We start from the raw sequence: 26099 nt of genomic DNA on the forward strand, positions 1-26099 counted from the left end.
CCAACATTTGATTACACGCGGAAAGAAACTGTATTTAAAGGTGTCCGTGCGGGCAAAATAAGGCGTGATGTTTAGGCTGTGGTGACTTCTAGTTTTAGAGGGTATAGCAGGGATTAGGTAATCATTTGCAGAGGTACGGCAGGAAGAGTTAATAATGCAATAAAAGACTCATTCCTTCGTCGAGATGAGAGTGGTTGCAGGCTCAGTGATGAAAGTGCTGTGGAAGGCGAAAAATCTCCACCAAACCTGTGGCATATGAAGCGAACGTCTTTCTTCTGCACAGCCTCGATTTGTTTGTGCGGGTTCCAGACAGGGAAGGCGTATTCAAGTAGTGGACGGATTAGCGATTTAAACACTATAGTATCCGCATACAGGCTGGAGTTTGGGCCTTCGATGGCTCCGAGCCCTTCCTGTTGAACTTAGCCACGATCAGATTTCGGAAACTTTACGTCAGATAGGACGTTTAAAGGTGTCCTCTTGCTCGTCGTATTACTGCGATAAGCAACGCGTCGGTACTTGCATGAAAAAAAAAAGCAACCTTTTTTTTCGGTGCTCGAGCCAGATGTGGTTGTCCATATCTCACTACCGTGGAGCTGCTAAGAATCTCAATCTTTTCTGTTAAAGCGAGGCAAGCTGGAGTGAACGCATCGGTTTATGGCGTGCCCCGCGGAATCTCTGCTAATTCATCAGTATCCGTCGTCTGGGGCTGCAGTGAAGGTGGGCGGTGTCGCGATGATACCACATCCTTTCTTTGATCTTTCGACCATTTCACGTACGGCCTCAATGTGTAGTAGATTTCACTCGAAAAAGCGAATCATTAAGGGAGTAATAAATGCCCCATAACTAGCGGACTAGTAGGCTGATTCGGCGTCCTGAGTGACTCCATACCAGGGCGAATATTCCGAATATATATTGCGCAGCTCGCGACTCAGCTGCATGCTTTCATGAACCTCCCTTCGGGCGCGGTCGATCGCTTTTCGAGATGGGTCTAGCCACAGAAGCCAGGGGATGACAGGGGTCGTACCGGCCGGTGTTATGCTCGAGTGCTGTGTCCGTCGCAGTTCCGGCCAACTGCTTCTCTACGATCTGGGAACTCCAGTGCCGTCGCGCGGTGCGCGGCTTCGCTCGAAGTGACCCTCTTCCAGCGGGAGGGCGTTTTTTGCGTGCGAATCGCCTTTCGGTCTACGGATGCGCCCCCACGCGTCCCGGACGTCATTCGTCGAAGATGTAGCAGTCCTCCAGCACCTTCAGGTAGAGAAATTTGCCCAACGATTGGACGCCGTCACCAGGAAAAGCGGCCGGCGCGCTTCTTCTCCCCACTCGGCGCAGAGAGGGAGGGGGCGCGCCCGTCTCTCGGCGGCCTTGAAGAGGCGGGGCGCCGGCGGCCGCTCACCCCGCCGGTGGTAGGGGCGCACGCACCTCCGCCGTCCACGCGTGTCCGGTCATGGCCAGCCGGGCCCAACCCGAAACGCTATGACGCGGCCTTGCCGTTGATTGCGTTCGGGGAAAATTAGCCGGGTCCGCGAAATGCGGTGGGCAATTGCCCTGGCTGGCGGTAAGGGACCGGCTGGGAGGCAACGCTGCTCGTGCCAGATGCGAGACTTGCGGTACGGTCCAAGCATGGAGGAAGGAAACCATAGGACAGGCCAGTGATGCCAACTCAGGTCAACGTTTTCTCCCTAGATTGAACCCCTAAAAATCCCTAGATTGAAGAAAAATCCCTAACCTATAATTGTTTAATTGTTAATGCGACCATTTGAGCTTTAACAAAGTCTCAGCGCAGTTCACTGCTTCGTCTATTGGTTATACATTTTGTCAGACATGGATAAAAGCGTGTTATAGTAGGATACAACTTAAAAAAACAGCAGTTGCTAACACTGGGCCATGGTCCGCGGCGTCCTGTATTACCCCACTGGCCAATCGCAACTGTAAACGAAATCAGCTTTTTGATGTTTGACTATATCAAACATTCCACGTATCAAAATTCTAGCGCTCGGAATTTTTTTCTTGTGATGAGCTTCTTGTTTAGGTAACAAGAAAAGTTTAAGCAGCGGACTACTTTTTCGTCGTGGAGGAATTTTCTGCGCGGAGGCTGAATGTGGGCGGAGCTTCACTGCAGACTATTCTTTTATAGCCACAATGTACCTTTTTTTTGTAGATTTACCCTACATAGAGGGCCCACAGATGGCGCCAGCTTTTACAGAGCCGTGTGGTCACTGGAGAGAAAAATAGTGAGCAACGACGCTCACGAGCAGACGACTCCCATTTCACCGCACCGACTTTTAAGCTGCTCCTTCAGCCGGCTTATCTTTACGCGCAAAGAACCTATGCAGCCCTTTGAAAAATAAATGCAGTTGATACCAAGTTGAAAGAGCTGGCATTTTCTGCTAAGCCCCGTCAACACATGAAAGTGTTTTATTCAGACAACATTAAGGGTTGTTTTAAGGATTGTTTTAAGAGGCACAGAGAAAGACGAAAATGTTTGAATTAATGAAAGACCCCTTCTCGCCTCGTAGAGAACATTTAGAAGCGGTGAAATGGCGTATCTCACCGCACAGTTATTTATTAATCATAGTCCCAATCAAAGACCATCAAATAGTTTTGGAGATTGACGTCCCGAGAAACTGACATAACTAAAAATGTAATCTTGTTATAGTTACACAGCAATGATACAGACGTAAGATTGGTAATTACAAAATCAGAAAGTGATTCCTTACAACTTAGACTGTGTTTTTTGGTTGAACAGCACGTTTAAATCAAGTGGTCTAGCATATGTGGAGAATGCGAATTGTGGCACTTTTTGGTAAAGGTAAGCGGTGAGCGTAAACGTAGCGCGTTGATCCGGGCACTACAAGCCAAAATTCAACTTCGTCTTTCTTAGAGGGGCAGTCACTCAAAGCGCCAGAGATGGCACGCACGTTAAACAGTTTGAAATTCACATGGTTTCGTTTTTCCTCCCTGTGGAGCAGTCGATAATTTCGCGTTGCAGAACTTCTTTCGCAGAATACTTAAAATAAAGGAGTAGTAATTAGCATTTTTCATAGTTTTTTCTGTTCCAAGCGCAAAATATCAGATACACCTGCCATTAAGCTGCTTAGAGTAGCAATTCTACGGCCTCTCAAAATCCCTAGATTTCACAAAAAAGACGCTAGATCCCTAAAGCAAACAAAAAACCCCTAAATCTAGGGATAAATCCCTAGGGTTGGCATCACTGGGAGAGGCCCTCGCTGTCCGAGCCGCGTGACAAAAAACGTGCAGGAAGTCACGTGGTTTTGCAAGGCCTACTGGGATTTCTTGGCCAACGGCGCAGCCAATAGCAGCGTTGGGCTCAGCGGCGTCGTCTGCTTCACGCATCACCCATCTCGGCAGAGCCGGTGGAGTAGAGTTGGAAATTCGCATTTTTATTCTATCGTTGTGGTCCGCGGGAGGCACAAAGTTCCAGAGGCCTGTAGTCGGTGCCGGTCTTCATTGCTGTGCACTTAGTTCATTCAGGATGCCGTCTTGACGAAAGCGGTTGTTTTGGAAGCCCGCAACAGCTTTCTCTAAAAAGGCTTGGCGCTGCAGCTTCGCTATTCTTTTTCGGCTTCGCGTTTTGTGCGGTTGCGTCCCTCAACGCTGCTAGTCTTGTTCCAAGGAGAAATTGACAGTGCCGACGGCTCATAAAGCGATAGACGACTGTGACACGCTGGTTTATATGGTTACAGCAGCGAGGGAAAAAGCCATTTGCGAGTCGGCGCTTGTTTTGTGTATGTATACGTGTTCTGCGTGTTCCTTCATTTTTGTGTATTTTTCCCGCGCTGTTTTAACCACGAATAAATACAAACTCGTCCAGACCGTGTCCTTGTAAGTATACCCGTTGCGTCTACATTCCCCTATGCATGACAGTCACAATTGTTGGCGACCGATATGCGTGGGCCGCGGTGTGCTCACCGAAGCGTGCAGTGCCAAGAAGGCCGCGCCGCAATCAATGGTATCCGTCAGCAAAGCGATACGCGAAGCAGTCTGAAGCGTACCATATCTGTTTACTGTACGCTGTGCGAGCGATATGTCAACTGCGTCCAAGTTTCCTCCGATATGGACCCTGTGGATCGACTGACCTGCGCGGCTGTCTCGATCGAGTGCTGTTGTGCGAGCATAAGGACACATAGCCGGGTTTAGGATGCGCAGTGTTAGGTTTAAAACATTTGCGCTTAAGGGTGGTGAAGTGTAAGGCCATGCCATTGTAAGATTGAGTGTACAGCCTTTGTCAAAAGTTTGGAGCCCAGGGGGGGGGGGGGTTCTTTTTAGCCACACTCTGTCGTTCTTAATGGATATCTAGCGCTCCAAATATCCTGGACCTAAGAAGATTTCTGGTACTGCCTCCTGCAATAGGTAGGACATCCATGAATGCTCCTGGAGTCCCATTATAAAGTTTGGAAGTGAACCCCCTGGGCTGTAAACTTTTTACAAAGACTACCTCACAACTTACCGTTTACCGAGATGCCGAGTCGACCTGCGACCACCTCGCCGAGTTGCAGTTTCTTGCATTCAGCTGATTAAACGCATTAGTGAAGTCCAAAATTTGTAGTTTATTGGAAAATCAAATTATGAGCCTTAAAAAGGTTTGATACAGCATAACACTTATTACAAAACATAGCTTGCTACATGAAGCAAGCAAAATCTTTTAACAAAAGTGATAACACTCGTGTATGGAAGGAGAACACACATAAAAAGGATTCAACAAATATACTAGAAAGAAGAAGAAATGCACAACTGAATTACATCACTTTGGAACCATGAACTATTCGATCAGAGAGAGTAAAAACATATAGGAAGGCAGTAAATGAGGGCTTTGAGACAAAAATATTTGTGGACCATTCTTGCCAAATTGTGTGAAAGCTTTCATTTCTCGGTAGTTGTTTCTGCATCACAAAGTTGATAAAATTTAAGCAATGTAAATGCAAAGTAATTGGAGCACTGTGTGGAAGTGACTTGAAAAATTGGTAACAGTTGTCCCAGCTGGTGGAAAAAGTGAATCATTTCCCTCCCTACTGCTTCATGTATTCCTTTCTGTAATATATGCAAAGAAAGAGAGTACCCTGCTGACATTATTTCTATTGTTGCATTGTTGTATTCGACTCTTATCTGCCTAGCCTGGAACAGTATAGAAATAGCATAGTTTTCTGTTCTGTTTGTTGTGTGCTATGTGGTACTTGTGTGCACATGCTGTTTTATACTTGTCAAAACCACGAGCCAACCAACATAGTCTGCACATAAGACGGGCATTTGAGCTGTGCACAACTAAGGCATGATGACAGCTAAAGAATGACTAATATAGTGCACAAATTGCGGCTGGTAGAATGATAAGGTTTTCCTCTGTATGCATATGTACCAAGTGCATGTGGAAAAGAATTTTCATCACTTAAGAACATGAATTTGTTGCAGGTTGCAAAACTTATATTTTTTATTTATTTACATATACTGCAGGCCAATGTTTTGGCCCAAGCAGGATGGGCATACAAATTTAGAACACAACAGGAAGAACATATACAATGCGAGAAAGAACACATGGGAAACAACACATTTCTTAAAAGAACAACTATATGATAAAACTAACATTGGGTAATAAATGGCAACAACACACATCATGTATAATAAGAATGCAAAATGCATGACAAATAACTCTTCTGGAAGGAAAACAGGATATGTTAAGTATGCAAAATATGGCTTTCTAGTCCTTTCACAAAATCTGCTGTTAAAAATGTTGGGTGGTAAAGAATCCCCTTATATGCTAGAACTTATATGCTAGTGCTTACTCTGTTGCTGCGTGCAGTGGGATGATCACCCCCTTTTGACACTACTAGTTTGAAAGGCCAAAATCACCTTCAGTTGTGTTGAATATCTAGAACTAAAATTGTAAGTATGGTACACTAATTACTCTCTTGATTATTCCGGCTTCTATAGTATGAAAAACATGCACTCCATATTTTTACAAAATACGATACTTCAGTCACCCTGTACCCTAAAGGACAGTAGTGCAGGCACGCTAAAGAAAGCTCTGGGAGACTGCTAACTGCAGCCCTTATTCTTGAACATCAGTGACCAATAGTACATGTCCATCTGTGAAGCTACAGCATATAGATTCATGAACAAGAACTAGCATTTGCACTCTGGACATGTACTGCTGATGTTACTTAACTGACTTCTTTTTGAAAATGTGCGTATCGTTCATTTACCACAAAAGACAAAAATCTGATTTTAGGAAGCAGGTAATTTCTGGTTGATTCAGTAGCAATCAAGCTAAATCAAAGCCCTGATTACTCTTGAAAAAACTGACAGTGACTGCCATCAAGCATGAGCCTAAGTCGGTGGTGTACATGACGCATTCACATTACAAAGCTATTCTTTTCAATACTCAGTGTGACAGGTTGTAATGTACTCTAAATTGTGAGCGGCCGTTTGAATAGAATTTTATTTTGACAAAGTCAGACATTTACAGTAATTACTCGTGTAATTTGCGCCCGCACTTAGATTGTGCACCCCAAAAAGTTCAAACATTTAACCGGATTAAAAAAAAAAATACTCACACATTTTGCGCACTATGCTGAGCCAGACCCCCAGCATGTATACGCGGGTGCGAACTCTGAGCCGTTTATCCGGCTTGCTCGCGCTGGCGGTCGCTATCCCGGACGAACAGCTGCGCGCGCCCCAAATCCAAAACTCTACCGTACCGTTTGCTATACGATTTGCCGCTAGTCAGCCGGGCCACACGCAAGGGCCCCGTTTTATTGCCCGTTATCTCATCCCACTGCTGACTTATCGATTGAATCTTTGCGCGTTTATTGCTTTGAGCTAAGCACGTGCCGTCATGCCACCCCGCGGGGAGCTACATAGCGTGGGCGGGGCGGACGAGTGAACCTTTTTGTTTGCCAGCGATGCCAACCTTTTTTTTTTAGGACGTGTTCGGATGACTCGCTTGCGCGTAAATTGCGCACCCTCTTTTTGGAGCCCTAATTAAAGAAAAAACGTGCACAAATTACGCGAGCAAATACGTACGGTACTCTATGCCTTATGGAAATTCTTTCTGATCTCCTTCGTAAACGAACTATAGTTTTACGGAATCACAGTGCTCTCTTAGTTATAAAACAGTGACACTTCACAGGCGCTATGGCCGAGATAACAACAAAAAAATGCACCGCCATGCAGATTACTGCTAGGCGCAAACATTTGCACACTACAAGTAACAATATCAAATGGAAATGATGTCCCAAAGAAACTGTGGAGTGCTCGATGCTATAGGTGACAAGTATCTCTTTTTATTTTCTTCTAATGAGGGAGTGCGTAAGCTAATAAATAAATAAACATGTACAGTAAGCAGAATTTCATCAGAGCCATATATAAACCGCAGCCAGTTTAGCAGTAATGACACAATTACTTTTTATCAGTGCGGGAATACTGTAGCCGCGCTACTCGATCATAACGTCTAGCTAAAGCCATTTATTCGCAAATCATTCTATTTCTTGCATGAACACCTACAACGTCATATTGAAAGCATACATGCAGTCAAGCTATACACCTTCTCAATAAGAGCATTTCTTTCCAATCTCTTGAGAATGTATCGAGGTGGTTCCTCACCTGAAGGAGGACGGCATCCGCACGTATACGAACTTTTGAACATACGCAGGTCCATTTTGCTGGTTCCCAGTCGCTTTGGCCTGGTCTAACGGCCTCAGACCACTGCCTCCTTCGCTCTAGATCTTTCGGAAACCTGTTTGAAAACAATTATTCACTGCACTCAGACAAAGAGCCACCAATAAGGCCGGGGCGGTACGAATACCACGTTCACGCCGTGTCGTGCGTTATGTTCTGCAAGCATGCATTTTACTTATTACGCAGTCAATTAAATACGAAAACAAAATGCAGTATACTTACGTGTGGAAAGTGATGCCCGGTTCTGCTCCTGGCGTGCGCGACCGACACCCAGGAACGCAGCAGCTGGGCATCGCAGCGTCTTTTTGTTGTCAATGGGAGCAGAAGCCTCTCTTTCCGCCGTGTCTGACAGCTGCCGACAGCCTGGCGCGGCGCGAAATCGTCTGCTCGCGCCGCTCGCGTTGATCTTCGCGGCGCTCGCATGACATTGGCTGAGACAGTGGCCAAGTGTCATGGCGGAGCCCTCGCTTCCGGCTTCAAAAATGTGACGTAGCAGCCTCTCCTCTTTTCCTTCTTTCCTCCATGGGTCCAAGTGTTGATCGGGCTAAAACCAGTGTTGCCAACTCAAAAATAGAAAACCCGCCACAGGAACTCCCAAAACCCGCTAAAAACCTCCAAAGATATTTTTTGTGCCCAAAAGTTCAATTTTGTACATTTTATTCAGTCTGTAACCAAATATAACTAATAATATAAAAAGAACGCAGTTTTTCTTTTCCGACTAAAGACCATCGACTATACTATTTTTTTATCGACTACAGACTGCGTACATTACGATAAAGCTCGAAAGAGTACTTTTTAATAAGTTGCAAAAATGTAAAGTACTGACTAGACACTGCTGAGTCCTGACTGACTGCAGGCACAATCACAGAAAGATGTCTGCTTCATCTGCAAGGAACTGTCCACTCGTACCACTGGTGCCAGGTCCAGGTGGGCTTCCGGCACTGCTGCCAGCTTACGCAGATCTTTTTCGTGCCGATCTTTTGAACTACATTTGGTGGCAGTTGGTAGTTTCAGCAGCATTTATTTACCCTGCCTCCAGAGTCCGGCTCAAATAGCCAAGATGGCATTCGTCATCTGTGTTGACAACCTGTTCCTCTGTTTACATTTTATAATGTTCAGCTGTACATACTTCACAGGTCCCATTTCGCCCAGCAGATTCGAGGATTACGTTCAAAAGTGCCGCTGCAATTGACTCAATGCGTGTTCGGATGTTCGCCACTGTAGCCATCTCAGTTACGTCATGCGCTCACAGCGATATGGTGACGTTTTCTCGCAGAAGAGGGTATAAGTTCAAGAAGTCTTTAATATTCAGAAATAAAAGACAGAATTGCCAAAAACCTAAAAAAAAAACAGTCATTCAGGCTTAAAAACCGCTAAAAAATCCCCCTCCCGCAATACAGGATTTTCGACCGCTAAATAGTGTAAAAACTCGCTAAATTTAGCCGTAAAACCGCTAAATTGGCAACACTGGCTAAAACCTGTAGTTTAGGTTGGTTAGTTGACTGCCGCAACGCTTGCAGACGGTGAAAATCTATTATCTCGGGCGGGGGTAGATCAAAGCATGAAATGCACTGCAGGCCAAAATCTAGGATAGATACTGATAGCCGCCGCACTTGAGCTGCTTTTCTTTCCTTGAGCTTTTCATCACTAGTGACAGCGGGCTCGATGTTCTTTGCCACTTTTTGTGTACGGCAACCAGTGCTCGTCACGTTAGAGTGTACTAGAATCCCAGTACACTCTATCCACATGCCGAAAAGGAGGTGGTGCCAGCACGTGCTAGACAGAACGCTGGGGCTACAGCTCACTGTAGCTGGGACATTCGCCGCATCTACACGCCTCCGTCGCTGCCTCCACTGACCACCCCAGCAGATTAGAACAAGGTGAAAAGTTGGGCTGGTTAGTGCATGAAGAGAGAGGCGGGACACGGCGCTGACTAACAACCAGATTTTTAATGCACGTTTGTCAAATATATATACATCTCGCTCGTACAAGAAGGATAGGACAGAAGCATGAAAAACACCATATACAGAAGGGTGGAACACTGAAGGACATAGAAAAGAGCCCGTTGAACTAGAAAGGTACCTTAACAAGGTTAAAAGTTGGGCTGGTTGGTGCATGAGATGCATATATTATATTCGATGAACGTGCATTAAAAATCTGGTTGTTATTCAGTGTCGTGTCCCGCCTCTCTCCTCTGTCTTGTGATGCACTGTTCCTGCCACAAGAACAAATTAGAGCTGGTTACGGCCGTGCATATAGATGGCGCCATGGGATCGGTTCTTTACGGGTTGATCCAAGCATACCTGCTGTCCCTTCCCAGTAGGTGTTCTCACCACCAACCGTGAGACTTGTGTTCGCGTGCATTGCCTAATGATGGCAGCTCACGCGGCGCTGTCGCCTAGCTTATCAATAATGGAATTGAGTGGGCGAGTTGGTTTTCCATCTTGACAGTGAAAGCGCTCAAAAGGACAAGGACGACAGAAAAGGAAAGACATACAAAGCGCTCTGTATGTCTTTCCTTTTCTGTCGTCCTTGTCCTTTTGAGCGCTTTCACTGTCAAGATAGCTTATCAAGTCGGATACAACTCAAGTCTGTAGTGAAGCTCCGCCCACGTTGAGCCTCCGCGCACAGAATTCCTCCACGACAAAAAAATAGTCCACTGCTTAAACGCTTCTTGTTACCTAAACAAGCAGGTTATCACAAGAAAAAAAAATGATGAGCTCTAGAATTTTAATACACGGATTATTTGCTATAGTCAAATAATAAAAAGCTGATTTCGTTTACTGTTGCGAGATGCCAGTGGAGCAATACAGGACGCCATGGCCCAATGTTAGTAAGTGCTGTTTTTTTTTAAGTTGTATCCTACACAGGACTGCGCTTGCCTCTCTAGGGCTGGAAGGGAAAACTGACTCCTTCGCGCAGCGTGATAGCTTCGCCCACCACGGGACCACGAAGACGCTGTTGTTGACGCGGACTGAAAGCTTCACCAGAGTTCGTTTAGGTTCACCTCCGGCCGTGTTTTCCTTCCAGAGGCTAAGTCACCCGCGGCGTGCCGACAATGGGAGCTGAAGGCACTTCATGCGCAACATATTGTGTACATCCTAGAGGGATGATAACTAAGGTGGCGCCTGGCAATATGATAGCTCAAGAGGCAGTGCCCTACTCTTTGAAGCTAGGTCAGGGTGTGTTAGAACGTACAGCTACAAAAAAAAATTTAACGAAGATGATGACACATGTGCTGTGTAGATCTGTACAAACAAATGAACACCTCATACTCAAACCTGATGGTATCCATCCGGATGTCGATGCAGGCACAGTCACTCTTTCTGAGGCCCTTGGGTTCAGAGATAACAATGGTCATGTAAATAAATCTGCGGTGGAAGTTAGCAAAAAGCTATTGGAAGATTGGTGGCTCAAAAGCAAAGAGAGGACATAAGGTGACAAGTGTAGGACTTAAAACGTATTTAAAGAGAATGATGTATTTTAATACCAATTTATAGTTAAATGAAAATAAATGAAAAAAAAAAGCCAAGCATGATGGCCACTGCCACCACCCTGTTTCGAAGGTGACGCTCCCATCCATCCATCCGTCCGTCCGTCCATGATAGGTGGACAAATGAAGGGGACCTAGGCAGCAGGCAAGTTGTGCACATCTCGCGCCACTCTCGGCAGATGGCGCTACTGAAGCGAGGACGGGAGGGGAAGGAGATGGATAAAACACTTGAATTCGGATTCTCCATGCACTAAAGGAGCGCAATATTCAATAGGAATATAAGCTTGCAGGCAGTAAATAAACTTGCCTCTTGTGGGATTATATATGCGCCGTGGGCATTTTTCTGCGGCTGTCACTCTGGACTGAAGCATGTCAGAATAAGTTAAATGCACTACCAATTAGATGAATGCTGCCCACTGCACCCTCATATCTGCAAATATCTGCAAATACTATATCTTCAAAATACCTGTCCCTAGCTTGCGGGATCAGTCCAAATCCCCACACGCAGTTTTGTTGAGAATCGGCTTTAAAGCTTGTTCTGTAGTGGAACACTACGTTGTATCAGCATGCAGTAAGTGATTTGAAGAAATAAAATCAATTTTTCCTGCGGTTCTGCGAAGCTAGCGTATTTTATCATAGTGATTAGTAATGGGAGCACTTCATAACTTCATCACCTATTTATGCCGCATCTTTTGTTTCCTAACAAAGTTGCTGCCAAATCTCCAGAGTTTTAAAACTATGAGGCAGTAACCATTTTCTGCTTGCAGCACAAGGATCCTAACTATTCCTTGTAAGGCGTGCATATTCAGTGTGGGCTGATAAGCATTTCTGCGAGTTGGATCCGTTCAACTTTTTCGGCAGAAAGACGTTACAGTTCAAATGTAAGAGACCACCCCTGTTTTTGCAGACAACGAGGTTGAGCCTGTAGTAAGCGTTCGTGGCACTTTGCACAGTCTAAACCCATAACTGCAGCACAACGAACAGAACGTGTGCACAGAAGAGAGGAACACGCAGCAACACAGCGCTGCTTGCGACGCGAGCGTTCTCACTGTGCACTACACAGCGACGACAACTGGCACAAAATGAAGGGGTTCCAAGTTGCATGCAAAAGTGCCCTTTGTAGTACGAGACATGAAGTTTGAAATGATCACTTGTTGGACCAGTAGGCGGTGGTAACCCATATCTGCAGCGTGACGTATACGGGTCATGGAAACACTCTGGGACACAACACAGCGCTTGGACAAAAAAAACCTGGCGTTCTCACCTTGCCACGCCTCGCCTCAGCTCGCCTTGCACCATCACTTGCAGCGTTTTGAGACCTTTTCTTTTTAACCTCATATTGGCCAACTCGCCCCTCTACCGGGTCTCGATGTCGCGCTTTCTGTCATGGCCCCGCTCTCGGCTGCAGCATGCGCTGGAGCGCTTTAGCCACTTGTGGGCGCACACAGAGATGTGTTCTACCCCCGCCCGATTCCCAACCTCCACCGAGGACACAGTGCTCTACCATGGAGTGGGTACGCCTAAACGGAGGCCAGATAAACATGGAAAAGCACAAACAGTCTCTTAGGGCAAAAGGGCCAAGAGATTTTGGGATAATGAAACATACAGGGCATTATGCGGGTACAACAAATATGAGGTTCTGAGAGGTATTTGGAAAGGAATAGTGTTGCCGGGGCTTACTTTCAGGAATGCGGTTCCATGCTTAAGGGCAGGAGATCAGTCGAGATTAGAAGTAAATCAGAGAGCTGTTGGAAGATTAGTGTTAGGTGCCCACGGCAAAACCACAAATAACGAGGCAGTGCAGGGGGATATGGGCTGGGCATCGTTCGAAGCACGGGAAGCTCAGAGTAAAATATTATGTGAAGAATGCCTGAGGAAATTGGACAATAACAAGTGGGCAGCTCAGGTATTTGAATACTTATACAGAAAGAGCGTTGACTCACAATGCTAAACCAGTAAGTATGCCGGACACGAAGAAAGAGCATTAATTGACAGGTAAAAAGGGCAGAAGGTAAAAATTGGATAAATTCAATGGAAAAGAAACATAGTGTGGAACTATATCGATACCGGGAAAGGCAGATCAGGAAGGAACTGTTCTATGATAACTCAAGAGCACAGTGCCCTACTCTTTGAAGCTAGGTCAGGGTGTCTTAAAATGCGCAGCTACAAAAAGAAATTTAACCAAGATGATCACACGTATGTGATGTGTGTGGTATATTTGTAGTGTGCTTGTCCCTGTGTGCGCCGCCTCTGTTTCTGACGCCACCGTTCTCTTCACGCCTTCCCCCATCCTTGCTTCTCGCCGACGCCTCTCTGTTCCCTTCGCCGTCATCGACATTCAACACGGTGCTGCCGCCATCCTCGTCTCTAACACCTCCTTCTCTGCCCTCTCCCTGCTCCGTGGCGAGTGCCTTGGCCATTTTGAGACCGCTAACTTGATCACTTCCTTGGACACCGATGTGACCTCCTCCAGTCCCGACATCGCTGCCCTCACCCCACGTGGCGCTACTCCCGATCGCCCACTGCCTTCGGACATTTTCGACCGCTCTATTGACCCCGCCCTGGACACAGCTCAACACGCGCAGCTTCTTGCCCTGCTCAATCAGTTTCGCTCCTCGTTTGACCACCAGTCCTCTTCTTTGGGCCGTGCGACCACTGTCGAGCACCACATTGAAACCGGTACACATCCTCCTCTCCGCCAGCGCCCCTACCGTGTGTCACTTCCCGAGCGCCGCCTCATCGCTGAGCAAGTGGACGACATGCTGCAACGCGGCATTATCCAGCCATCTGCCAGTCCTTGGTCATCCCCAGTTGTCCTGGTGAAGAAGAAGGATGGCTTGATACGATTTTGCGTCGACTATCGCCGGCTCAACAAAGTTACGCGCAAAGACTTCTACCCGCTACCCCGTATTGACGACGCCCTTGACTGCTTGGAAGGCGCCGAATTCTTCTCCTCTCTGGATCTCCGTTCCGGCTATTGGCAAGTCCTGATGTCTGAGTCCGACCATCCTAAAACGGCATTCGTTACCCCTGACGGCCTATATGAATTCACCGTAATGCCATTCGGTCTCTGTAACGCTCCCGCCACGTTCGAACAAATAATGGACAACATATTGCGCGGCCTCAAGTGGAACATTTGTCTCTGCTACTTGGATGATGTTGTGTTTTCGCCCGATTTTCCGACGCATCTCCAGCACTTGCGCCAGATATTGAGCTGTCTCACCCGTGCTGGCCTTCAACTTAACCTCAAGAAATGTCACTTTGGCGCCCGGCAACTGACAATACTCGGCCACCTCGTATCCAAAGATAGCGTCCTACCTGATCCTGACAAACTCCGTGCTGTGGCTGATTTCCCTAAACCGACCTCTACAAAGCAGGTGCGCCGATTTGTGGGCCTCTGCTCCTATTTTCGGCGCTTTGTCCCTAATTTCGCCTCTATCGTCGCGCCCCTTACGAAACTCCTCAATGGTCCGGCCGACCTGTCTACGTGGGACTCTGCCTGCGATGAAGCTTTCGCTGCGCTCCGTCCTCTTCTTACTTCACCCCCTATTCTTCGGCACTATGACCCCAGTGCTCCTACAGAGGTGCACACCGACGCAAGCGGAATCGGCCTCGGTGCTGTCCTGGCCCAGCGCAAGCCCGAATTTTCTTAATACGTTGTTGCGTACGCCAGCCGTGCTCTCACCAAAGCAGAGTCGAACTACACCGTGACTGAAAAGGAGTGTCTGGCCGTAGTGTGGGCTCTCACGAAATTCCGTCCTTACTTATATGGCCGCCCGTTCACCGTCGTTACTGATCACCACGCCTTGGGTTGGTTGGCCTCCCTCAAAGATCCCTTAGGACGCCTTGGCTGCTGGGCACTCCGTCTTCAGGAATTCGATATTACCGTATTCTACCAGTCGGGCCGCAAGCACTCTGACGCCGACGCCTTGTCACGCTCGCCGCTGCCCTCTCCTGCGCCCTCTTCCCTCGTATCTGATTCTCTACTCGCAGCGCTCACTACTATGCACATGCCCAATCAACAACGCCAGGATCCATGGATTTCTTCCTTGCTCGATGCCCTTCGTGCACACTCAACGTCCTCCTTCCCTCGGGCCCTTCGTCGCCAACCTTCCCATTTTGCCATCCACGACGATCTCCTGTACCGCCGCAACTATCGTCTGGAAGGCCGAAAGTGGCTCCTCGTGATTCCCCGCCATCTTCGGTCTGAGATCTGTGCGCACTACCACGCCGACCTGCAAAGCACTCACGCTGGATCGCTAAAAACCTACGAGCGGCTACGCCAGCGGTATTACTGGCGGGGCATGTACAACTTTGTTCGTCGCTACGTTCGCTCCTGCACAGCCTGTCAGCAGTGGAGGTCGCCACCTCGACCCTCGACTGCCCCGCTACAGCCATTACCGTGCCCGGCTCGCCCTTTCGATCGTGTGGGCATCGACCTATATGGGCCGCTCCCCTTCACGACCGCCGGGAATCGATGGATTATAGTCGCCGCGGACCACCTCACTCGGTATGCTGAGACCGCTGCCCTACCTGCGGCTACTGCTCGCGACGTTGCCTTCTTCCTTCTTCATCACTTCGTCCTCCGTCACGGCGCTCCGCGAGAACTTCTCAGTGACCGCGGCCGTGTTTTCTTGTCTGAAGTTGTTCGCGAGCTTCTCGATGCGTGCCACTCAGTCCACCGTACCACTACCGCTTACCACCCCCAAACCAACGGCCTCACCGAACGATTCAACCGTACTCTTGGGGACATGATCGTCACGTACATTAGCTCCGACAGCTCTAATTGGGATCAAGTCCTTCCGTTCGTGACCTATGCGTATAACACCGCATCTCAAGCAACCACCGGCTTTTCCCCATTCTTTCTTTTATTTGGGCGCGAGCCTTCCTGTCTGCTGGACACAATCCTTCCCTACAACCCCGACAGCTCAGAATATACTTCCCTTTCTGACATTACCCGCCATGCTGAGCAGTGCCGCCAGTTGGCTTGCTCCTTCACCACCGAACGTCAAGGGCTCTGGAAACATGAGTCGGACCAAGACACGCCCGCTACACACTTCTCCACTGGATCATTGGCCTGGCTCTCTGTTCGGGCTGCGTCCAAATTTTCGGCCAAGCACATTGGACCTTACCGCATCTTAGAGCGTACGTCACCAGTGAACTATATCATCGAACCGGTGACACCTTCTTTGGACCATCGCCGCCGTGGTCGCGACGTCGTTCATGTCAGCCGCTTGAAGCCTTATTACAGCCCTCTCGTCGTCTCCTCGCCTTGAGTCGCCGGGGCAGTTGGAATGATCAGAAGATGGCTCATCACCGCCACCAACGGCGATGAAGCGCCGCCCGTGAACGGCTCGTGCTGGCGAACTGTCGCTGGTGTGCCGGGCTCTCGCCTCGCTGGTTCCTAGACGACTTGCGCCCAGGTCTTCGTTGCCAGCGCTTCAACGTGCCAATAAACCACTCTACAAACAATTAAACACCTTATACTCGAATGTGATGGTATAATTCCGGATGTTGATGCAGGCACAGTCACTCTTCCTGAGGCCCTATAGAGTTTAGAGATAACAATGGTCATGTAAATAAATCTGTGGTGGAAGTTAGCAAAAAGTGATTGGTGGCTCAAAAGCAGAGAGGTGACATAAGGGTAGAAGCGTAGGAAAACACATTTAAAGGAAATGGTGAATTTTAGTAACAGTTTACAACACAGCTAAAAAAACAAGAAAAAAAGCCGAGCATGGTGGCAATTGCCACCACCCCGTTTCAAAGGGGACGCTCCTATTTTCCATCCATCCATGCAGGCAACTGCCCGCTACCCTGGCTTAACTATAGACGCCCAACTTACCTGGCGCCCTGCTGTATCTAAGTTCGGAAAAGAGACGCAGCAAGTCGCCGCACTGCAGCCAGCCGCCTACAAGCTAGACGAGAAGGTTGTTCCCCCTACTTAGCGGCATTGCCATCGCAAAAATTTCATTTCATTTCATTTATTTTTCCCTTAAGGGCCCAAAGGCATTATTGCATAAGGGGGCATATGTACAAGTGGGGGTAGTGGCAGAAGAAATACTACATGCGTTGCCATTCATGGATCTCTGCCCAAACTTGTGGCGCGGATGTGACAGCGACCAGCACGCAGCCATTTCCTGCTCTACGTGCCTTTCCTGCTGGGCACAGATAGCCGCCACCTACGCAGAGGCCACTGCCGGTCTCAGCAGAATAACGCACTGCCTTTTAAACTCGGTGGAGCGCATGAGAAGAGCACTGGGCTGTGACGCGCCTTTGCCCCACTCATGCATGGGACGGGCAGTTAAGATGTTTGACGCTCATATAATGAGCCCGTCTCTGCGCTGCCCAATCGACGGAGAGATTTCACTACGAGGACACTCACTCTTCGGACGAGTGGACATCACCTAGATGATGAGTTGTTCGAGCTCACCGTGGAGGTATCAGATGGCGAATGCAGGAAACGAGCCCCGCAATGCTTCGGTGCTGGCACGAATGCCAGCAAATGAAAGGGCCCTTCGCGAAACTCGAGGCAGGTTGGCGCATTCCTGCGGAAGTGGTACGGGGATCCGCTGGCGTGCTTTGCTGGCGCCCTGGCGGGTGCCCGCGGTCCATAACGCAAGGAATCCTTAGCCGTCGTAGGGATGGTGTCAAAAGGTGACTTTCGTGCTTTTGTGTATGTTTGCTGCGGGTTGGGGGGGGGGGGGGGGGGGGACGTGCAGGCTGGGAGCTCCTAGAACTCTCCGCATAGATCGAAGGCACACAGTGGCCTCAGGTTGAAGTAATTAAAAACATAACAAGGCAGTAATGAAGCGCAGCCTTACAATTAGGTTGTAATCACTTAGACTGTTTGTACAAGACACCGAGTGGATCATCTCAGGATTTGAAACAAAAACTAAGTCAAGAGTGTTGCTGATCCTAGTTGGCGTGTTGACTGTTTGAAAAAGGTTAAACAGTGCACGATCGATCAATTCTTTGGATTGGCGAGAAGTGGTGGTTAAGTTATCTCAAACTATGTCCAGGTAATTGAAATCACTGAAATTTGCTCTGGGAAAGCGGCTGTTTAAATCAAGAAGTACAGACTAGAGTTCTTTGGCCTTGATTTACGAGAACTAGGGCACTACCACCTTTGCTTCTCATCGTGTCACACCTGTGTACTTTGAATGACATATTGTTCAGCAGTTCATCAGATGAGATATGAGGGGTTAGCCCTGTCTCCATAAAAACAGCAATATCAGTAAGGTTATCTTCGAGGATGGCTTCAACGCATTCCTTTTGGGTGAGTAGTTATGGATGTTTATGAGAACAGCTGATATTTCATGGTGTGCAGGCGCGCGGACTGGGAGTTGGACCGGCTGATACGATGAAAACTGTGGAGAACTTGAACTATTCAGTATAGAAACTCTTGTTAGCCATCTTTCTAGCCATGCTGACATACTAGAAAAAAAGCACGCACTTCTGCGCTGCTCAAGCATGTGACAAGCCAATCAAAACAGTAAATATACCGTTTAAAGATTGCATTAACTTAGTTCACCGTAACATGAGACAAAAATGGCAGTCTGTATGGAGCACTATAGCAAATAACAAACCACACTTAGTAAAGCCAATTTTAGGGGAACGGAAGTCGTGCACCCACCGGGAAAGCTGCAAAGAAGTGATTATCTGCCGTCTTCGCATAGGACACACACATCTCACACAATATTTCCTACTAACAAAACAAGATCAGCTCAAATGTAAACTATGCGAAGATGAGCAACCGTGAACCATGTTTTATTTTCATGCAGAAAGCTAGAAATACTCAGGAAAAAGCATTTTACAGTTTTTTATAATGAACACATACCATTCCATCCAACTTTGCTCTTAGGTGACCATGCACTTACTGGGATTTCACAGGTTTTTAAGTTTTTAAAGATAGCAGGTGTTTTAAACAAACTATAGATGCAATAAAATATGGTCAGTTTACTACAACAAGCAGATTTTCTGAGCCACACCTCAGCCACTCTCTCATCCTAAGGAGAAGGCTTAGGTGTTTATTCGACTGGTTGGGAGCCTCGACATCCTTGTTCAGCCAAGGATGGTTGCAGAGGTTGCCCAACTTACTTTAAAGCTTTTTGCTAGTGGCCATTTTTAAAATATCTTTCCTTTGGCATCACTAATGTTTTAGGGGCTCGACACCACCGAATACTTTTCATTTTTTATAAAATTCTGCAGAAAACCTTTCTATACTTTGTGCTTGGTGCATGATGGCCTTAGCTGCCTATGTGCCATTAAACCAAACACAGCATGAAATATGCTACTGGCATTATCGGAGCCACAAGAAGAGACTGCAGTTTTAACCAGTCTGTTGTTCTCAGAATCCATCGTAGTCAACTGTAATTGCGGAATCATTGCGGAATCAGGGTTTAGAAGAGTGCTATGTGAAAATATTGGAAGATATTTGTAACGATTGCACAGCTACCATAGTTCTCCATAAAGTCAGCAGTAAAATTCCAATAAGGGAAGGTGTCAGGCAGGGAGACACGACCTCGCCTATGCTATTCACTGCCTGTTTACAGGAGCTATTCCGGGGCCTGAAATGGGGGACAGCTGGGGATAAGAGTTAATGGAGAATACCTAAGTAATTTGCAATTCGCTGATGACATTGCCTTGCTAAGTCACTCAAGACATGAACTGCAAAGCATGATCAATGAGTTAGACAGGCAGAGCAGAACGGTGGGGCTAAAAATTAACATGCAGAAAACCAAAGTAATGTTCAACAGCCTAGCAAGGGAACTGCAGTTCGCAATTGGTAGCCAGGTGCTGGAAGTAGTAAGAGAATATACGAGGGGCGTTCATTAAAGATTTCCCCTGACTCACTTCTTATTGCAGGATGCTGAAACTGCGCATGTGTAATGACTTAAGTCCCTATAGGTCACTTGCTAATATGCAACTCTTAACTAATAACGGTCTTCCTTTCTCAGGTGCTGAAGTGGTGTGAGGTGTGATAATGGATGCAGTGGAATACAAAGCAGTCATCAAGTTCCTGTACTTGAAAGGCCGCACTCCAAGGGAGATTTTCGATGCGACAAAACAAGTTTATGGGGAGGATTCCCCATCATATGGTGTAGTAAAGAACTGGCATCGTCAATTCAAATGTAGTCGGACTTTGGTGGAAACAGCTCCGATTGCAGGGCGACCTCACTCCATTATCGATGAACACACCATCCAGCAAGTAGAGGCCGCCATTTCAGAAATTCGCCGCGTAACCGTTCGAGACCTAGCCCAAAATATCAAGATTCGTGTGGGGTCCTTGGAAAAAATCATTCAGAACCATCTTCGCATGGGTAAGGTATCCTCTCGCTGGGTTCCCCGGCTACTCACACCTTTCTGAAAGCAGGAACGAGTCGAATGCTCCCAGGCTCTTTTGACCATGTGCCATGGAAACCAGGAGGACTTTTTCAACAGACTGATTCCACAGTATGAAAGCTGAGTCCATTACTATGATCCGGAGACTAGTGTCCAGTCGGTGTAATCGAAGCACTTGGACTCACCGCCTACAAAGAAGGCACGCGCCCAGCCCTCGGCGGGCAAGGTCATGCTCAAAGTCTTTTTTGACCAGCACGGAGTAGTCTTGATGGATTTCCTAGCAAATGGTGTCACGATTACTGGGGCATACTATGCTTCACTGCGGCGGAAATTGCGGGAGTCCATCAAAAGCAAGAGACGTGGCATGCTCACCAAAGTCACAACTCTCATGTTGCCCAGATGGAAGCACGCTGCTGCGGCTTTGAAATTCTACCTCATCCCCCTTATTCACCCGACCTCGCACCATCGAACTGCCTCCTCTTTCGAACAATGAAGTCATATTTGAAGGGCAAGCATTTTCCAGATTATGAGACTCTGATTTCCGAAGTCACAACATGGCTTTTGGAGCTCCGTGTTGACTTCTACAAGCAAGGTGTTTACAGATGCATAAAAAAATGGGAGAAGTGTGTGTCCCTGGGTGGCACCTAGGTACAGAAGGACTAATAAATCTGCAAATTTTTGTTGCTCTCCGTCCAAAGGAAGTCGGTCAGGGGAAATCTTTATTGAACGACCCTCGTATGTCTATTTAGGGCAGGCAGTGACAGCTGATCCAGATCATGAGAGGGAAATAACTAGAAGAATAAGAATGGGGTGGAGCACTTATGGCAGGTTCTCTCAGATCATGAATGGCAGTTTACCAATATCCCTCAAGTGAAAAGTATACAACAGCTGTATCTTATCGGTACTCACCCACGGTGCAGAAATGTGGAGGCTAACAAAGTGGGTTCACCTTAAGAACAACGCAGCAAGCTATGGAAAGAAAAATGGTAGGTGTAAAGTTAAGACACCGGAAGCGGCTGACTGGGTCAGGGAACAAACGCGGGTTAATGACATCCTAGTTGAAATCAAGTGGAAGAAGTGGGCTTGGGCAGGGCATGTAATGCGAAGCCAAGGTAAACACTGGTCCTTAAGGGTAACGGAGTGGATTCCAAGAGAAGGCAAGCATAGCAGGGGGCGGCAGAAAGTTAGGTGGGTGGATGAGATTAAGAAGTTTGCGGGGATACGGTGGCCGCAACTGGCAGAGGACAGGGTTAATTGGAGAGACATGGGGGAGGCCTTTGCCCTGCAGTGGGCGTAGTCAGGCTGATGATTATGGTGTCTTAGATCATGAAGCAATGAAAGAACGTGGTTACTTTCGCACTCCATCAGTACGTAATTAGGTGTGGCTGCTCAGGCATTTTTGCCATGATTAGGGCCAGGATTCAATTCTTCATCTCCCAATAATGATAGGGTTAGCATAGAAAAACACTCGTGGGCATAATTGAAATGCTGTTGTGGCCATGGGAGCACAACAAGAACAACATCCTTTGATCGTTTAGCAAGAAGACATACAACTAACCTGCACAGAGCAGAGACATAATGATTTTCTGCTGTGCTGAGACTGGCATGTCCCTTCTTTTGCAGCTGGAGCCGGCGGGGTTCACCTTCCCCTCGTACGAGTACTACGCCGATGGCAAGCCCGAGAGCAGTGCCGCAAAGGTATGTGCCCAGCAGGCAGTGTCCATTTTGTGTTGTACAGTTTGGAAACTATGACACACTTGTCGCAAGTCACCCTCAACTCTCGCGCCGGTCACACACACCGCAATGTCCTGCAAACCAGATGTGGTCTCTCCCAGGTCGTTCTTCTCCATGTCACGCTTGGTTGGTATCTGCTGTGCATGTGGTGCCATCTCTGTGAGTAGTTCAGTATCGCTCGTGCAGCAGTCCCTTGCTTGGGCTTGTGTCCAGCTCCACCACTCATTCCTCACAAACACTGCGGGAGCTGCATAGTGACGACTAGACACATGTTAGGAAGGGACAAAAGTAGTTAGGTGCACTCTGTCATCGCTTTGCCGCCTGTGGCCCGACCACAAGTTGTACCACTTTAGTTTGTCCAAGATATTTTCAACGGGGATGAAATGTGATAGATTCAAGTGCGATGACAAGAATTGCCACACTCAGCTGTCGTCCCATTTGTGTTGTCCTTCCGGGGATTCGAAAAAGCTGCAGTGGAGGTGGATTTCCAGTTAGTTTCTGGTTTGGAAAGCAGCACAATCGCACGATTGTCAATTTCAGGCCAGCGTTCAGCGTTATCATATGTCTACAGAAGCAATGCACGAGTGGCAATCACTCGATAAGCTCTTGACTGCGGTGAAAACACAAGCTTATAGTGGCTTCGATACATACTGCACTAGATTAATGAGTGCAGTTCTTACTCTCCGACACTTGTTTCATGGCCCTCAGATTTTCTTGTGCACTTTGTTGGTTCTGTGCCAAACAGATCGATTCGAGTCGACGACTGCGACATCTTGTGCTCTGCTTCAGCCACCAGCCACGAAAAGGAAAGATGGTCAACCTCATGACTCAATTTGATGCGGTGGTAGCTTAGCCCAATCCGCTAGCGCTTACATGTGCCCTATCGGCAAATTTTAGCTCCACAAGCCGACCCTGTCGAGTTGATGTGAACGCCTAGACTTTTGCCCCATTGGAAAAGCCGGTCTCGTGACTAGGCAACTCCAGGCTGTGAACAAGCCTGTACCGCTTTCGTCAAGTGTTGGCCTAAAAAATGAGTCCAACCTGAGTGGACTGCATTTTGGACGCAGCGCAGCCACGCCTGTGGCTGGGTAGCAGAAGCAGTCCTGGTTGGATCTCCTGTGTTGACACACCACCTAACGAGGAAAGTGCAGGATGGCGAAAACAGGTCGTGCATTTGCAGTTGTTGACACGCGCACCCCTTAAGACTTTGCAGTTAATGGGGTCCAGAACTGGTTCATTCCAGGCAGAACAAGCGGATGTACTGAGAATACAACACCAGCGCAGCAGAGGAACTGCAGCACTTCGCTAATCCAATATTCCGCAATGTGTCCCGCGTGTACAAAACGGCAGATTGAAACCCAAAACATGCCACCAGAACGTACCATGCTTATCGGAGGAGCCATCTCAAAGGAGTGGTCGATGGCGGCCGAGGTCACAAAGCCATCTCATCATCATCAGCCTGAGCATCATCTAATCTTTCTCACCGGAGAGCATTTAGGCTGCAAGGCATTGTGTAACAAGGGTTTTGGGCGAAACTTAGGTCAAAGCAGCGAAACACAGTCCGTGGTCAGTCAGACTGAGCAGGTTCTCGCTCTGCCAGAGCTACTGTGGGCTCCCTCAGCAGGAAGTGTTTTTTTTTTCTTTGGAACACATGCTGGTGTTTTCTAAGAAGAAGTGACATCAGGCGGAAGGCATCCGCTGCTGTTCCTGATGCCCTGTGAGAGGCCAAGACTCAGGCACTTGTTCCGCGTGGCCTCTAGTGACCTTTTACTCGTTGGCAATAGTCTGGCATGAAGTAATGGAATATTCATTCAGCATAGGCTTTTTGAAGAAGAACCATGGAATGGCAGTTGCAGCTGCATCATGTTTCCACCATGATTCTGAATGGAGCATTTTAATCTGGCAAGTCCAAGAGAGATTCCTGTCTATAACAGTGCCAAGTCATACCTAAGGCAATGCCCGTCCACCTTGGAGAAGAGGGGACTTTGTCATTTTTTTCTTGTGAAAGCGATGATAATACTTTGTTCTGACAAGAGTTGCTGACTTGGGGAACCAAGTACATGGAGGTATTCAATAACACTCTGGAAACTTTTCTGGGTGAGCTGTGAAACTGCTCATCCCTCCAAATATTACTCAGCCAAAGAAATTTGTGCCTCCAACGTTTCTGCCCTGGACACTCCCGCCTCTCAAGGCGAACGAGTACGCACCAGGTGTAGATACAGGGAGACAAATGCCACAAGTGGTGCTGCTGCAAGCTGCACTGACTTTTTTCACTGAGAATTACTCTGTGCACATCCACATCTTTGCAAGTGGATTACAGGAGTCTCTTCTTGCGGGCTTTTGTGCCCTCAAAAGGCCAGACGTTTTCCCATCGCCTGTAGCGGAAGACATCGTCCCGAAGCCCTAGCCATTGGGTTTTCTTCACGGACTCCAAAACAGTGCTGCAGTCTGTCCAACCTATTGAAGAAAAATAATCACCAGCTAGTTCCTTTTGACATAAGTTACCTACACCACCAGACTACTGCCACAGGTCAGTGTATTACATTTCAGTGGATTCCAGCTCACTGTGGAATCAGAGTTAACGAAGAAGCGAATGAAGCAGCTTGCAGAGGCCATTAACACCGGTGTTGCAAGTTTATTTACTTCACAAAGTCTGAGGCATTCCAACTAGCTAAAAAAGGCACTCGCAAAGAAAAAAACCAGCTATGGAGCTTGCCGACACATCATCACCAACTTCTCAATCAATCAATCAATCAATCAATCAATCAATCAATCAATCAATCAATCAATCAATCAATCAATCAATCAATCAATCAATCAATCAATCAATCAATCAGTTTTATTTTCACCAAAATAAAATATACATGGCAAAAAAGGGGGGTAGGAGAAAAAGCTGCACAATAGCAGCTTGACAAAGCTCCAACCACCCTGGCAACAATGACAGCACTTGAGCAGTTTAATTTCTGTCCATTTCACAAGGAAACAAAAAACCACAATGAAAAAGAAAGTATCTAAGAATAGCCTCTAGTTACACTAACGGTCGCTAACAAACAACTGCATTGTGTCGTTTTTGTTAAGTGCCGTAATGTCTATATCTTGCTTCGCGAAGTCATTGAGTGTGTGGGGGAGTGTGTATTCAGTGCGTTGGCGGCCATAACTTGTGCGCGTGACAGGAACTTTCCAAGGCAGTTTACGGCCTTGATGAGGGTATTCTTGTTTGTGGAGATTAGCGAGTGAGAGGAGTGTATCTAGATAATTTGCCCTGTATTGCTCTAGTGTAACTTTTTATTAGTTTGTACTTGTTTATGCTCTCGGCTTTCATGATTTTGTATTTGCAGAAAAGAGTTTTAGTATGCGCATTGAATGAAACATTTTCTATTGCCCGAACAGCTTTTTTTTGTAGTAAGGTTAGTTTGTTTAAATTTTGTGCACTGGTGTTTCCCCACACCAGTGCGCGGTAACTGAGCCCAGAATGGAACCAAGAATTATACAAAAGCTGTTTAATCTTGGCAGGAAATAAATGGTGATTTCTACTGAGAATGCCAACTACCTTTCGCACTTTTGAGCAAAGACGATCAACATGGTCGTTCCATAGCATATGTTCAGAGAAAACAACTCCAAGTGTTTCACAGATATCTCCCTATTGATTTTATGTGGACCAGTGATAATGCTTTCTGGCATTTCCACACATTTACCGGGTGCACGGAACAAAACACATTTTGTTTTTGATTCATTTAATAAGAGGTTGTTATTCTCAGACCACTCCTGCAACCGAAAACAAACTGAACTTGCGAGTGGTAGAGTATCAGTCAGGTTTCTTCCAGTAAAAAATATGTTACAA

General features: G+C 47.2%; 1 protein-coding gene across 1 annotated transcript in view; it reads left to right on the forward strand.

The window, feature by feature from the left end:
• The window catches only part of LOC149325638 (endothelin-converting enzyme 2-like), a 226290-nt gene that overhangs the window by 70259 nt on the left and 129932 nt on the right, over positions 1-26099 (forward strand). The window contains exon 2 of the mRNA XM_089562709.1: positions 22148-22222. Coding sequence (XP_089418835.1) covers positions 22148-22222 — 75 coding nt within the window. The remainder of the gene's footprint in view (positions 1-22147; positions 22223-26099) is intronic.

This window comes from Amblyomma mixtum, chromosome 10 (genome assembly GCF_055824585.1).
Source record: "Amblyomma mixtum isolate Tamu chromosome 10, ASM5582458v1, whole genome shotgun sequence".
NCBI lineage: Eukaryota > Metazoa > Arthropoda > Arachnida > Ixodida > Ixodidae > Amblyomma > Amblyomma mixtum.